This window comes from Electrona antarctica, assembly GCF_951216825.1.
Source record: "Electrona antarctica genome assembly, chromosome: 18".
NCBI classification, from domain to species: domain Eukaryota; kingdom Metazoa; phylum Chordata; class Actinopteri; order Myctophiformes; family Myctophidae; genus Electrona; species Electrona antarctica.
Window position 1 is genome coordinate 35,160,846 of NC_136799.1, and position 16,093 is coordinate 35,176,938.

The window sequence follows — 16,093 nt, forward strand, 5'->3', positions numbered from 1 at the left end:
AACAATCATTTTGAACCTGGCTTTATCCGATCTTCAGATTTATCGTCCCGAAATGTATGCAAATTAGCGCATATAATGCCTAATTTGCATATTTAAACATATAATTTCAGAAAACTTGTAATACAAAAATCTTTGTTTTAATATAAGTAATCTACTGGAGAAGTTTCATTGTGATAGCTATTAGTTAACTTTTTTTCCCTATTCACCTACCATCTGTCTCACCTTAAAGGAGAATTCCATGCTAGAAGGCTTTCTTACCTTTCTTTGTAGTTGTTACGTCCCCACCAAAGAGGTCCAGGTGTTATTTTGTGCAAAAGCTCCTTATTGGCTATTTCCCTTGCCATAAGCCCTAAATGAATTGCATTGAATTGAATGGGAATTGAATGGGGCTATGGGGTGTTGTGCTAATTTGCTTATTTCCAAAGCTCAAAATTATATTTTTTTGTATATATCCTCTCTTCATAATGTAAATAATATCCCAAGTGGCACAGTTTACTACTTATTTCGATGGAAATAAGCGAATTAGCACAACACCCCATAGCCCCATTCAATTCCCATTCAATGCAATTCATTGAGCGCTTATGGTAGGGGAAATGGCCAAAAAGGAGTTTTTGCACAATAAAACACCTGGACCTCTTTGGTGGGGACGTAACAACTACAAAGAAAGGTAAGAAAGCCTTCTAGCATGGAATTCTCCTTTAAGGCAAGACTGAATAGTAGAAAAACAGATTTGATCATCTAAATCTATTTTAGATATTAATGCGGGCTGCATAGTTAATATGTAACCTATAAAGCACACTTGCACTTTGTCTCCCCAAATAATGCTTTGAGGTTTTGGACATTGCATCTATGTTAGTGAAGCTGAACGGTACGTCAATTAGGGGTCTCACTATTTATCATGACACATTTATTTTTTATTTATAAGCAAGCAATAACTGCTGTTTGTTGCATAATGATTGGTGTATTTTCCAATGATTTGTTGTTTAAATAGATGGTATTTGATGGCATATTTGAATGCAATGTTATCTAGCTTAGTGTACATTTTTGTGATTATATTGTAACTGGTTGTTTAATTATTCTGAATATTTATATAAACCACAGCTTTTCAGATTGAGCTGATAAACCGTTCCAGAACACATGATGGTTGTACAAGAAATGAAGATGGGACTCCTTTTCATCATAACTTATATATGCACCATGGACTCTGTCCACCAAACACAAATGTCAAGTCCCAATATGACAGATCTTGCTTTCAACAATATGGACTTTGCCATGAACCTCTACAGAAAAATATCCAGTTACAATGACAAGAACATATTTTTCTCACCCTTGAGCATCTCATCAGCTTTTGCTACTCTGTCTATGGCCGCTGGTGGTGTCACACGTGAGGAACTAATGAAAGGCCTCAATCTGGCCCAGTTGGAACAGGTTGGTCAGCCAGAATTCATCCCACAACTTTTCCAACACCTTCATGGGAACATCACACATGGTGGATCTCTGCAACTGGACCATGGCACAGCCCTCTTTGTAGACCTAAAGTTTGAGGTACAGAAGACCTTCAGTGACCAGATGAAGATTTTTTTTAATGCCGACATCAACAATGTGGACTTTGCAGACACAAAAGCAAGTATAGCCACCATTAATGACTATATCATGCAGAAGACTAGGAATAAAATGAAGAATGCGATAACCAGCTTGGAGCCACTGACCCAGCTCATGCTTATCAACACTATATTCTTTCAGGGTAATGGTTACTTATGTTTATCATACATTATGTTTTATCACCTCCATATTTGTGTATTACTTATTGTACATTTATATTATTTCTTCTACACAGGAGCATGGGAAAACCCTTTTAACTCCAATCTGACACAAAATGGATCCTTCTACATTGACAATTACAACATTGTCCAGGTGCCAATGATGTTTTATGAAGAACGCGTCTACACAATGGAAGATGTTCCACTTGGTGCTAAAGTGCTGAAGCTCCCATACCAGAAAGGCGTTTCAATGCTTATCCTGCTGCCCAACAAGGGAATGGACTACACACTAATTGATGATCAGATCACTGCCAAGAGATTCATGTCCTGGATCACAAAGCTGCAAAAAGAGTAAGTTCTCAAAACCCTTATTCAATGACACATTATGCTGCAACATTGTGTTTATCACCACACTGATTCTCAGGGACCCTCCTTCAAGACCACCATAAGAGAGAACCTGTCTGCAATTTGCAACTGGTCTTAGAAAAGTCTTCAAAGCTTGACACCAGAAAGGACCCCCACTCCAATGGCTTGCTATACTTTAACTTTATTGCTACTAGTGTTCGTATTTTTTATTGTATGTCTTTAAATATCTTGATGAATTGAATACATAGGACCACAATGGAAACAAGCCCTTATGACTTTTTGTGTTATCCTTTTAGCAATGTTGTATAATTGTACCTCTGTTCTATTTTACAAACTGGTAAAGTATTCGATCAATCAATAAAGGTTCCAGTGGGACCCCAAATGGTTGATAGTTGGGAACCAAATGCACCCTTATGAGTCTGTAACCCTCATGTCTGTGACTCTTATGAGTCTGGAACTCTACAAATGCAACAAAAATACACCCCTATGGGTCAATTTTGGTTCCATTAGTATGATTAGTTGGTAGAATATAGGGGTCTGTGGACTAATACATACATTAGGCCTACTGGGTGACCTTGAAATTAAAATGCTTGAAAATCACTCCATGATCAGTGTGTTCCTGTACTGAATTCTTATTTATAGAAAACTGGAAGTCAACATGCCCAAATTCAGTATGGAGGAATCGTATCCACTGCACCAGATCCTGCCAGATTTGGGTGTCTCCAGCATCTTCAGTGAATCCTCCAATCTCACAGGGCTGAGTAAAGACAAAGGCCTCAAAGTGTCAGAGGTACGTTGGTCAGTTTACTGTAGTCCTATACATCTGTATAAAAGGAACCCAAGAAAATAATCCTTGGTTGTCTACTCCTCGACATTGCACCAACATAAGAAAATAGCAAAAATAGCAATAAAACTAGAACTGCACTCTGTCGAGTGCCTACTAGATTATATCTACCATAATATAAAAAAAAAAACCTTTCTATCTGTGGATGTAGGTTCTGCACAAGGCAGTGATCGAAGTGGATGAGGCTGGGACGACTGCAGCAGCTGCCACATCAGTAGGCATCGCGGGACTTTCCTTACCACGGACCTTCACCATCAACAGACCCTTCCTCTTCTTCATCTACCACGAGGAGACCAACAGTCTGCTGTTCATGGGCAGAGTGATAGACCCCACCAAGTAGCCTGTTATAAAAAGCGAGATTCTGCATCTTGTTTATAGTAGAATACTCGTGAGTCGTGGCTGGTCTATCTTTCAAATAATACATTGTTTCGGGACACCTAGGCTGAAAATGCCTTTTGTTTCGTATTCTTGTTTTTTCTCTGGAAGAGACGGAAAGATGTCTTCAGCATACAAGGATCTGATGGTAGCTCTATCATTGGATCATGTGTAACATTTGCCAACGTATAGGTGTTATAGGGGACCAGTAGTTAGATCACAGATATAAGTTTGATACTGAGGGGCGGAGCCTCTTGCCTTCTATTGTAGTTGGTTTGTAAGACATCTTGACCTACACCCCACCCATGAAAATATGTATTGTTGGTAATTAAAACAGCTGAAACATCTTTCAGGTATACTTTGGCCTGGCACTGATAATCGTATGTGTCTGGCACACTGAGCTTTATAAGTATTTTGACAGGAAAATAATAATATAAAAAACCTTTTTGATAAGGGTCCACTCCATACTATATCATCAACTGTGGGTCTGCTTAAAGTACAGCTTAAACACATTTGTTGTTTTGTATTATTGATTCATTTCAGCAAATGAAGAACCATCACTCTGTTTGAGGTAGAGATTTTTCATACAACCAGCAGGTCAGTTTTATGTTGTTTTCAGGTGCTCTTCCAGCTAGCAATGAAATGTCTTTGTACTTCTATGTATATAAATATGCACTTAAATTGATGATCCATTTAGGCGCCATCTGAAAATGGACGTGTAAGCCTGATTTATACTTAGTTGCGTGCCAGTGTTGCATGCTGAAAATAGCAGATCTACAAGCTCACAATGTGTCGTGAAGCTACATGTGAAATCCCAGGGGAAAGATTATTGATATTTTGGCATATACTGTAATTGAATACATAGTTGGCTCTTATCACTTTACCTTCAAATATATATTTTTAATACTATTCCTCTATGGGGAAATGATTCATATAAGAAGTGAAGGGGAGAGGAGATTTGTGACTTATGTCAAAGTTTCTTATCTGGCAATTGAGTTTGAGTTTGGTTCTCTGATTTAGGCCTTCGATCTTTTTCCCCACGTTACTTCTTCTGAGTATGTATTCAGCTATGGTAAAGTTATATTTGCTAACTAGATGAGCAACTGAGAATAAGATACTCTTGGATTATGTTGGTGTAGAAGAGGAAGTTAATACTCATTTATTGATGACTTTGGGTCCGGATCTCCGGAATAACCGCATGCAGTATACAGTACTATGTCCTGTCAAAATACTCTCCTTCAAATGGGAGGGAGGGAAGCACCTTGTGCCAAAGGTGTTGTAGCTCTTTAGCTGTTGGATGAATGAAGATATATTTTAAATTAAATATGATTGTGTGGACTGCAACTGCACAGTGTGTATTATTAACCTCCACAAAAAGAACCAAAACAAAACGTGTGTCCAAATAATTTTAAGAGCTCATCGTATTTTCTTTGCAGTTGCATTCTGAACATTACTTTGGTTTACCTTTTTCCAGCTCTCATAATAAAGTGCTACAAACTTGAATTTGGTCCAACAAGCTGATCAAGACAAGAATGGACACCAGTAAAGTGGCAGAACAATACGTCTGTTTACAGTTGTGTCCATGGAATTTGCTGGTGGGTTTTTGGCATGTGCCATTCAAATTCAGTATGGACCCCATGTCCTCATAAAATCCACTTCCTCAGATACAATACTGGACCCATGTTTGAAATGTCGTATTGTAGTTGACCTCCACAATGATTCCATAATTTCCTTATTTTTCTTGGTTTGGTAGAAAATATATTTTATTTTGTATTCAAACTGCAGTTATGAACGAATATAATAGTAAAAGCAATGGTAAGTGGGTTTTATATGGTTGCATTATTTTTCCTCACTTCCTTACATTCTTGCAATAAGTCGTGTTCATGTTTTTATATTCTTCACATCCATGTTATTGCAGGACCTAATTTACAGTATTCGATTTTCTGCCCACATTAAAGTGTAATTCACACCCACTGAAATGTCTAATGTAATTTGTTTTATTTCAGTGTAGTCAGGAAGAGGTTCATGCTTGACTACCGTATATATTAGATACTTAAGGCGAGACATAGGTGAAATCATGATTTTTTTCCTTTTTTTTTTTTGTTGCTATTTTGCTTCCTAAACATGTTTTCTTCCAAACTAAAGCAAAATAAACATTCAAAACACAGATTTAGATGTTTATTTTAGTAGTTTATTTTAGCCAATGACAACTAGTTTTTTCGGGTGAAAATCCACCCTCTCAATTTTCATGATTGGTTGTTGGTACAAAGGAAGTGACCATATTTGGATCAAACCACAGTCAGCTCGAGGTCCAGACCTTTCCAATGATATATGGCATTATATATTGTTGCCAAGATTTGAATGAGATATTTTGTCTCAAAATAGTGGCTTCAAATAAAACCTTTTGGAATTTTACAATACAATTCTTTAAAGGCCGTTTACTCAAAATGAGTTTTCCTCATACCTGGGACAAAGAATCTCCACTTCAGTTGCACTCACATACACCAAACTTTCCAGTCTTATTCTGCAGATATTTACAGATGGGTTTGTTGATATATCATTCACAGCCTGATTTACATCACATTTTATACCTAAAACATGCCGAAAATTGGGTTTTTTATGCCTGTTGACATTATTTTCTGATTTGTGGAGTGATAATTAGAGATATCTAAAATCCCTTCTGTAATTTTCTTTGTCTCTAATATGTCAACAAAATGAAACAATCATTTTGAACCTGGCTTTATCCGATCTTCAGATTTATCGTCCCGAAATGTATAATTAGCGCATATAATGCCTAATTTGCATATTTAAACATATAATTTCAGAAAACTTGTAATACAAAAATCTTTGTTTTAATATAAGTAATCAACTGGAGAAGTTTCATTGTGATAGCTATTAGTTAACTTTTTTTCCCTATTCACCTACCATGTCTCACCTTAAAGGAGAATTCCATGCTAGAAGGCTTTCTTACCTTTCTTTGTAGTTGTTACGTCCCCACCAAAGAGGTCCAGGTGTTATTTTGTGCAAAAGCTCCTTATTGGCTATTTCCCTTACCATAAGCCCTAAATGAATTGCATTGAATTGAATGGGAATTGAATGGGGCTATGGGGTGTTGTGCTAATTTGCTTATTTCCATCGCTCAAAATTATATATTTTTTGTATATATCCTCTCTTCATAATGTAAATAATATCCCAAGTGGCACAGTTTACTACTTATTTCGATGGAAATAAGCGAATTAGCACAACACCCCATAGCCCCATTCAATTCCCATTCAATTCAATTCAATTCATTGAGCGCTTATGGTAGGGGAAATGGCCAATAAGGAGCTTTTGCACAACAAAACACCTGGACCTCTTTGGTGGGGACGTAACAACTACAAAGAAAGGTAAGAAAGCCTTCTAGCATGGAATTCTCCTTTAAGGCAAGACTGAATAGTAGAAAAACAGATTTGTTCATCTAAATCTATTTTAGATAAACAAATGCGGGCTGCATAGTTAATATGTAACCTATAAAGCACACTTGCACTTTGTCTCCCCAAATAATGCTTTGAGGTTTTGGACATTGCATCTATGTTAGTGAAGCTGAACGGTACGTCAATTAGGGGTCTCACTATTTATCATGACAAATTTATTTTTTATTTATAAGCAAGCAATAACTGCTGTTTGTTGCATAATGATTGGTGTATTTTCCAATGATTTGTTGTTTAAATAGATGGTATTTGATGGCATATTTGAATGCAATGTTATCTAGCTTAGTGTACATTTTTGTGATTATATTGTAACTGGTTGTTTAATTATTCTGAATATTTATATAAACCACAGCTTTTCAGATTGAGCTGATAAACCGTTCCAGAACACATGATGGTTGTACAAGAAATGAAGATGGGACTCCTTTTCATCATAACTTATATATGCACCATGGACTCTGTCCACCAAACACAAATGTCAAGTCCCAATATGACGGATCTTGCTTTCAACAATATGGACTTTGCCATGAACCTCTACAGAAAAATATCCAGTTACAATGACGAGAACATATTTTTCTCGCCCTTGAGCATCTCATCAGCTTTTGCTACTCTGTCTATGGCCGCTGGTGGTGTCACACGTGAGGAAATAATGAAAGGCCTCAATCTGGCCCAGTTGGAACAGGTTGGTCTGCCAGAATTCATCCCAAAACTTTTCCAACACCTTCATGGGAACATCACACATGATGGATCTCTGCAACTGGACCATGGCACAGCCCTCTTTGTAGACCTAAAGTTTGAGGTACAGAAGACCTTCAGTGACCAGATCAAGATTTTTTTTAATGCCGACATCAACAATGTGGACTTTGCAGACACAAAAGCAAGTATAGCCACCATTAATGACTATATCATGCAGAGGACTGGGAATAAAGTGAAGGATGTGATAACCAGCATGGAGCCACTGACCCAGCTCATGCTTATCAACACTATATTCTTTCAGGGTAATGGTTACTTATGTTTATCATACGTTATGTTTTATCACCTCCATATTTGTGTATTACTTATTGTACATTTATATTATTTGTTCTACACAGGAGCATGGGAAACCCCTTTTAACTCCAATCTGACACAAAATGGATCCTTCTACATTGACAATTACAACATTGTCCAGGTGCCAATGATGTTTTATCAAGATAGCGTCTACACAATGGAAGATGTTCCACTTGGTGCTAAAGTGCTGAAGCTCCCATACCAGAAAGGCGTTTCAATGCTTATCCTGCTGCCCAACAAGGGAATGGACTACACACGAATTGATGATCAGATCACTGCCAAGAGATTCATGTCCTGGATCACAAAGCTGAAAAAAGAGTAAGTTCTCAAAACCCTTATTCAATGACACATTATGCTGCAACATTGTGTTTATCACCACACTGATTCTCAGGGACCCTCCTTCAAGACCACCATAAGAGAGAACCTGTCTGCAATTTGCAACTGGTCTTAGAAAAGTCTTCAAAGCTTGACACCAGAAAGGACCCCCACTCCAATTGCTTGCTATACTTTAACTTTATTGCTACTAGTGTTCGTATTTTTTATTGTATGTCTTTAAATATCTTGATGAATTGAATACATAGGACCACAATGGAAACAAGCCCTTATGACTTTTTGTGTTATCCTTTTAGCAATGTTGTATAATTGTACCTCTGTTCTATTTTACAAACTGGTAAAGTATTCAATCAATCAATAAAGGTTCCAGTGGGACCCCAAATGGTTGATAGTTGGGAACCAAATGCACCCTTATGAGTCTGTAACCCTCATGTCTGTGACTCTTATGAGTCTGGAACTCTACAAATGGAACAAAAATACACCCCTATGGGTCAATTTTGGTTCCATTAGTATGATTAGTTGGTAGAATATAGGGGTCTGTGGACTAATACATACATTAGGCCTACTGGGTGACCTTGAAATTAAAATGCTTGAAAATCACTCCATGATCAGTGTGTTCCTGTACTGAATTCTTATTTATAGAAGACTGGAAGTCAACATGCCCAAATTCAGTATGGAGGAATCGTATCCACTGCACCAGATCCTGCCAGATTTGGGTGTCTCCAGCATCTTCAGTGAATCCTCCAATCTCACAGGGCTGAGTAAAGACAAAGGCCTCAAAGTGTCAGAGGTACGTTGGTCAGTTTACTGTAGTCCTATGGTACATTTTATACAATCTGTATAAAAGGAACCCAAGAAAATAATCCTTGGTTGTCTACTCCTCGACATTGCACCAACATAAGAAAATAGCAAAAATAGCAATAAAATAACACATGGATTATATCTACCATAATATACAATAAAATCACACCCGTGTGAACTGAGTGGTGTAAGGTCTTATATAGACTGATCAGCTGTGGTCTGACGTAATGTCTGACGTAATTAAATCACACCCGTGTGAACTGGGTGACCGTAGCAACCATGCTCATTTTTTGAGCACAGACAGACAGACAGACAGACAGACTAACAAAGCCAGTTGTAGGAGTGGTTTACACCACTCAAAAAAAAACCTTTCTATCTGTGGATGTAGGTTCTGCACAAGGCAGTGATCGAAGTGGATGAGGCTGGGACGACTGCAGCAGCTGCCACATCAGTAGGCATCACGGCACATTCCTTACCACTGACCTTCACCATCAACAGACCCTTCTTCTTCTTCATCTACCACGAGGAGACCAACAGTCTGCTGTTCATGGGCAGAGTGATAGACCCCACCAAAAAGTAGCCTGTTATAAAAAGCGAGATTCTGCATCTTGTTTATAGTAGAATACTCGTGAGTCGTGGCTGGTCTATCTTTCAAATAATACATTGTTTCGGGACACCTAGGCTGAAAATGCCTTTTGTTTCGTATTCTTGTTTTTTCTCTGGAAGAGACGGAAAGATGTCTTCAGCATACAAGGATCTGATGGTAGCTCTATCATTGGATCATGTGTAAAATTTGCCAACGTATAGGTGTTATAGGGGACCAGTAGTTAGATCACAGATATAAGTTTGATACTGAGGGGCGGAGCCTCTTGCCTTCTATTGTAGTTGGTTTGTAAGACATCTTGACCTACACCCCACCCATGAAAATATGTATTGTTGGTAATTAAAACAGCTGAAACATCTTTTAGGTATACTTTGGCCTGGCACTGATAATCGTATGTGTCTGGCACACTGAGCTTTATAAGTATTTTGACAGGAAAATAATAATATAAAAAACCTTTTTGATAAGGGTCCACTCCATACTATATCATCAACTGTGGGTCTGCTTAAAGTACAGCTTAAACACATTTGTTGTTTTGTATTATTGATTCATTTCAGCAAATGAAGAACCATCACTCTGTTTGAGGTAGAGATTTTTCATACAACCAGCAGGTCAGTTTTATGTTGTTTTCAGGTTGTTTCCAGCTAGCAATGAAATGTCTTTGTACTTCTATGTATATAAATATGCACTTAAACTGATGATCCATTTAGGCTCCATCTGAAAATGGACGTGTAAGCCTGATTTATACTTAGTTGTGTGCCAGTGTTGCATGCTGAAAATAGCAGATCTACAAGCTCACAATGTGTCGTGAAGCTACATGTGAAATCCCAGGGGAAAAATGATTGATATTTTGGCATATACTGTAATTGAATACATAGTTGGCTCTTATCACTTTACCTTCAAATATATATTTTTAATACTATTCCTCTATGGGGAAATGATTCATATAAGAAGTAAAGGGTAGAGGAGATTTGTGACTTATGTCAAAGTTTCTTATCTGGCGTTTGAGTTTGGTTCTCTGATTTAGGCCTTCGATCTTTTTCCCCACGTTACTTCTTCTGAGTATGTATTCAGCTGTGGTAAAGTTATATTTGCTAACTAGATGAGCAACTGAGAATAAGATACTCTTGGATTATGTTGGTGTAGAAGAGGAAGTTAATACTCATTTATTGATGACTTTGGGTCCGGATCTCCGGAATAACCGCATGCAGTATACAGTACTATGTCCTGTCAAAATACTCTCCTTCAAATGGGAGGGAGGGAAGCACCTTGTGCCAAAGGTGTTGTAGCTCTTTAGCTGTTGGATGAATGAAGATATATTTTAAATTAAATATGATTGTGTGGACTGCAACTGCACAGTGTGTATTATTAACCTCCACAAAAAGAACCAAAACAAAACGTGTGTCCAAATAATTTTAAGAGCTCATCGTATTTTCTTTGCAGTTGCATTCTGAACATTACTTTGGTTTACCTTTTTCCAGCTCTCATAATAAAGTGCTACAAACTTGAATTTGGTCCAACAAGCTGATCAAGAATGGACACCAGTAAAATGGCAGAACAATACATCTGTTTACAGTTGTGTCCATGGAATTTGCTGGTGGGTTTTTGGCATGTGCCATTCAAATTCATTATGGACCCCATGTCCTCATAGAATCCACTTCCTCAGATACAATACTGGACCCATGTTTGAAATGTCGTATCGTAGTTGACCTCCACAATGATTCCATAATTTCCTTATTTGTCTTGGTTTGGTAGAACATTTATTTTATTTTTATTCAAACTGCAGTTATGAACGAATATAATAGTAAAAGCAATGGTAAGTGGGTTTTATATGGTTGCATTATTTTTCCTCACTTCCTTACATTCTTGCAATAAGTAGTGTTCATGTTTTTATATTCTTCACATCCATGTTATTGCAGGACCTAATTTACAGTATTCGATTTTCTGCCCACAAAGTGTAATTCACACCCACTGAAATGTCTAATGTAATTTGTTTTATTTCAGTGTAGTCAGGAAGAGGTTCATGCTTGACTACCGTATATATTAGATACTTAAGGCAAGACTGAATAGTAGAAAAACAGCGGGCTGCATAGTTAATATGTAACCTTTAAAGCACACTTGCACTTTGTCTCCCCAAATAATGCTTTGAGGTTTTGGCCATTGCATCTATGTTAGTGAAGCTGAACGGTACGTCAATTAGGGGTCTCACTATTTATCATGACAAATTTATTTTTATTTATAAGCAAGCAATAACTGCTGTTTGTTGCATAATGATTGGTGTATTTTCCAATGATTTGTTGTTTAAATAGATGGTATTTGATGGCATATTTGAATCAGTTATGCAATGTTATTAATCTACCTTAGTGTACATTTTTTGTGATTATATTGTAACTGGTTGTTTAATTATTCTGAATATTTATATAAACCACAGCTTTTCAGATTGAGCTGATAAACCGTTCCAGAACACATGATGGTTGTACAAGAAATGAAGATGGGACTCCTTTTCATCATAACGTATATATGCACCATGGACACTGTCCACCAAACACAAATGTCAAGTCCCAATATGACGGATCTTGCTTTCAACAATATGGACTTTGCCATGAACCTCTACAGAAAAATATCCAGTTACAATGACGAGAACATATTTTTTTCGCCCTTGAGCATCTCATCAGCTTTTGCTACTCTGTCTATGGCCGCTGGTGGTGTCACACGTGAGGAAATAATGAAAGGCCTCAATCTGGCCCAGTTGGAACAGGTTGGTCTGCCAGAATTCATCCCACAACTTTTCCAACACCTTCATGGGAACATCACACATGGTGGATCTCTGCAACTGGACCATGGCACAGCCCTCTTTGTAGACCTAAAGTTTGAGGTACAGAAGACCTTCAGTGACCAGATCAAGATTTTTTTTAATGCCGACATCAACAATGTGGACTTTGCAGACAAAGCAAGTATAGCCACCATCAATGACTATATCATGCAGAGGACTGGGAATAAGGTGAAGGATGTGATAACCAGCATGGAGCCACTGACCCAGCTCATGCTTATCAACACTATATTCTTTCAGGGTAATGGTTACTTATGTTTATCATATGTTATGTTTTATCACCTCCATATTTGTGTATTACTTATTGTACATTTCTATTATTTCTTCAGGAGCATGGGAAAACCCTTTTAACTCCAATCTGACACAAAATGGACTCTTCTACATTGACAATTACAACATTGTCCAGGTGCCAATGATGTTTTATGAAGATAGCGTCTACACAATGGAAGATGTTCCACTTGGTGCTAAAGTGCTGAAGCTCCCATACCAGAAAGGCGTTTCAATGCTTATCCTGCTGCCCAACAAGGGAATGGACTACACACTAATTGATGATCAGATCACTGCCAAGAGATTCATGTCCTGGATCACAAAGCTGCAAAAAGAGTAAGTTCACAAAACCCTTATGACACATTATGCTGCAACATTGTGTTTATCACCACACTGATTCTCAGGGACCCTCCTTCAAGACCACCATAAGAGAGAACCTGTCTGCAATTTGCAACTGGTCTTAGAAAAGCTAACACCACGTCAAAGCTTGACACCAGAAAGGACCCCCACTCCAATTGCTTGCTATACTTTAACTTTATTGCTACTAGCGTATTTTTTATTGTATGTCTTTATCTTGATGAATTGAATACATAGGACCACAATGGAAACAAGCCCTTATGACTTTTTGTGTTATCCTTTTAGCATTGTTGTATAATTGTACCTCTGTTCTATTTTACAAACTGGTAAAGTATTCAATCAATCAATAAAGGTTCCAGTGGGACCCCAGCTAAATGGTTGATAGTTGGGAACCAAATGCACCCTTATGAGTCTGTAACCCTCATGTCTGTGACTCTTATGAGCCTGGAACTCTACAAATGGAACAAAAATGCACCCCTATGGGTCAATTTTGGTTCCATTAGTATCATTAGTTAGTAGAATATAGGGGTCTGTGGACTAATACATACATTAGGCCTACTGGGTGACCTTGAAATTAAAATGCTTGAAAATCACTCCATGATCAGTGTGTTCCTGTACTGAATTCTTATTTATAGAAAACTGGAAGTCAACATGCCCAAATTCAGTATGGAGGAATCCTATGCACTGCACCAGATCCTGCCAGATTTGGGTGTCTCCAGCATCTTCAGTGAATCCTCCAATCTCACAGGGCTGAGTAAAGACAAAGGCCTCAAAGTGTCAGAGGTACGTTGGTCAGTTTACTGTAGTCCTATGGTACATTTTATACAATCTGTATAAAAGGAACCCAAGAAAATAATCCTTGGTTGTCTACTCCTCGACATTGCACCAACATAAGAAAATAGCAAAAATAGCAATAAAACTAGAACTGCACTCTGTCGAGTGCCTACTTGCTTGTTGCACTCAAGTAGGCCATAAATGCAGGCCTACTAGTGCGCAAGCAGAGCGCGCAAGTACTGTCGACCGCTACAAACTGTCAAATCTCAGCTTCTCTTTGAAAGAACGATTGAAATATTGAATTATTAGGTTTAGCTATTTGCTACGTACCTACTTTTTGCACGTAAAAAAGTAGTATTATGAAGTATATCGTAATAAAGATGTGGATTAAAGGACCCAATGCCTTCGATGGTGACGTATATCTTGATCAGTGTCGGGTGGATTAAAGGAAATGCCTCTATGTATATGTATATGTAATTTGTAAATTGATTAGCGGTATACTGTGGTTACTTTTGATGCGTATGCACCGTCCCAGCATATGACGTCAGGGTATAACTGGTATAGCTAGCTCTCAATGATGACTAGCTCTCAATGATGACGTAATAAAGATGTGGATTAAAGGACCCAATGTCTTCGATGGTGACGTATATCTTGATCAATGTCGGGTGGATTACAGGAAATGCCTCTATGTATATGTAATTTGTAAGTTGATTAGTGGTATACTGTGGTTACTTTTGATGCGTATGCACCGTCCCAGCATATGACATCAGGTATAACTGGCGTCATATGCTAGCTCTCAATGATGACTAACTCTCAATGTAATAAAGATGTGGATTAAAGGTCCCAATGCCAGAGTGTAATTGGTTTTCGATGGTGACGTAATGACGATATGTTTTCGTGTCGGGAGGATTAGAGGTAATGCTCCTATGTATACATGTATGTAGTCTGGCACCACTGCCGTATCAGGCACATGTAGTCATTACGTCATTTGCTGGGACGGTGCATACGCATCGTCCTGCGAAACTAGTACTTGCGCGCTCTGCTTGCGCAAGTAATAACGCATGGATTATATCTACCATAATATACAAAAAAAAAACTTTCTATCTGTGGATGTAGATTCTGCACAAGGCAGTGATCGAAGTGGATGAGGCTGGGACGACTGCAGCAGCTGCCACATCAGTAGGCATCACGGCATATTCCTTACCACGGACCTTCACCATCAACAGACCCTTCTTCTTCTTCATCTACCACGAGGAGACCAACAGTCTGCTGTTCATGGGCAGAGTGATAGACCCCACCAAAAAGTAGCCTGTTATAAAAAGCGAGATTCTGCATCTTGTTTATAGTAGAATACTCGTGAGTCGTGGCTGGTCTATCTTTCAAATAATACATTGTTTCGGGACACCTAGGCTGAAAATGCCTGACAGTCACAGCAGTGTGTCGCGGGTTCGAATCCCGATCCCAATTACCTTTGCTGCGGGGGTAACTAAGTTGTTTGAATGTAAGATGTAGATGTTGTATCTAGATTAATTTGATGTTGCATGTAATTTGTTGTACATTGCTACATTTCTATTGTGAAAGTAAAATGTGTGTGTGATGTCTGTCCCTAATTGCTTAGGACAATAAATAATTATAATGTTATGCCTGGGATTTGATAAAGATTCTGTTCAAATAATGTAATAAGATTATAATAGTAGTAGTAGTAGTAGGCCTATGTAGCCTGTTAAATCAAGCTAGCGCATATGGCGTCAAATCAACAGCAGTCCTGAGCTAGCCGGAATACGTTCTAAAAGAGGATGAACAAATTGACACAGAGAACAGCTATGCCTTTGCTCTTTAGTCCATGGCCGAGAGAGCAGTGTGTTTATTTTCACTTCCTTATATACACAGATCACATGATCACGTGACCGGTCAGGTGATCAGGTCACGTGCTCTCAATAAAGGTATAGATATAAATATACATACAGTGATATATACACAGGCAATTAATGATAAAGGTATAGATATAAATATACATACAGTGATATATATATACAGGCAATTAATGATCATACATTCCAACATAGCCTATAGGCTAATGCAATTGTTGTTTGTTTGTTTGATTGATTGAAGTATTTATTAACAGTTTGCAGAATTACAGTACATTTCAAGCACTACTCAATACAAAAACTGTTAACTGTGAGTGGACGAATAAAGCACTGTCTAAACTTGTTTACAAGAGGGTCCACCTTGTTCAATTCATCATAACATATAGAGACATACAAAAAAACA

General features: G+C 37.9%; 3 protein-coding genes across 3 annotated transcripts; all 3 read left to right on the forward strand.

Annotated features, from left to right (window-relative positions):
- Positions 1 to 1,197: 1,197 nt before the first annotated feature.
- Positions 1,198 to 3,310, forward strand: LOC306941867 (protein Z-dependent protease inhibitor-like; the record flags this gene model as incomplete). Its single annotated transcript, XM_079527504.1, has 4 exons — positions 1,198 to 1,744; positions 1,838 to 2,111; positions 2,769 to 2,916; positions 3,122 to 3,310. The coding sequence occupies 4 exons, from the start codon at positions 1,198 to 1,200 to the stop codon at positions 3,308 to 3,310; spliced, it is 1,158 nt and encodes a 385-aa protein (XP_079383630.1).
- A 3,992-nt stretch (positions 3,311 to 7,302) lies between these two features.
- LOC306941868 (protein Z-dependent protease inhibitor-like) lies at positions 7,303 to 9,573 on the forward strand (the record flags this gene model as incomplete). Its single annotated transcript, XM_079527505.1, has 4 exons — positions 7,303 to 7,810; positions 7,904 to 8,177; positions 8,835 to 8,982; positions 9,382 to 9,573. The coding sequence occupies 4 exons, from the start codon at positions 7,303 to 7,305 to the stop codon at positions 9,571 to 9,573; spliced, it is 1,122 nt and encodes a 373-aa protein (XP_079383631.1).
- A 2,548-nt stretch (positions 9,574 to 12,121) lies between these two features.
- On the forward strand, positions 12,122 to 15,190 carry LOC306941869 (protein Z-dependent protease inhibitor-like; the record flags this gene model as incomplete). The annotated part of the gene is made up of 4 exons (XM_079527506.1): positions 12,122 to 12,665; positions 12,754 to 13,027; positions 13,684 to 13,831; positions 14,939 to 15,190. 4 exons carry the CDS (start codon positions 12,122 to 12,124, stop codon positions 15,128 to 15,130), a joined length of 1,158 nt encoding a protein of 385 aa, XP_079383632.1. The 3' UTR covers positions 15,131 to 15,190.
- Positions 15,191 to 16,093: the final 903 nt, after the last annotated feature.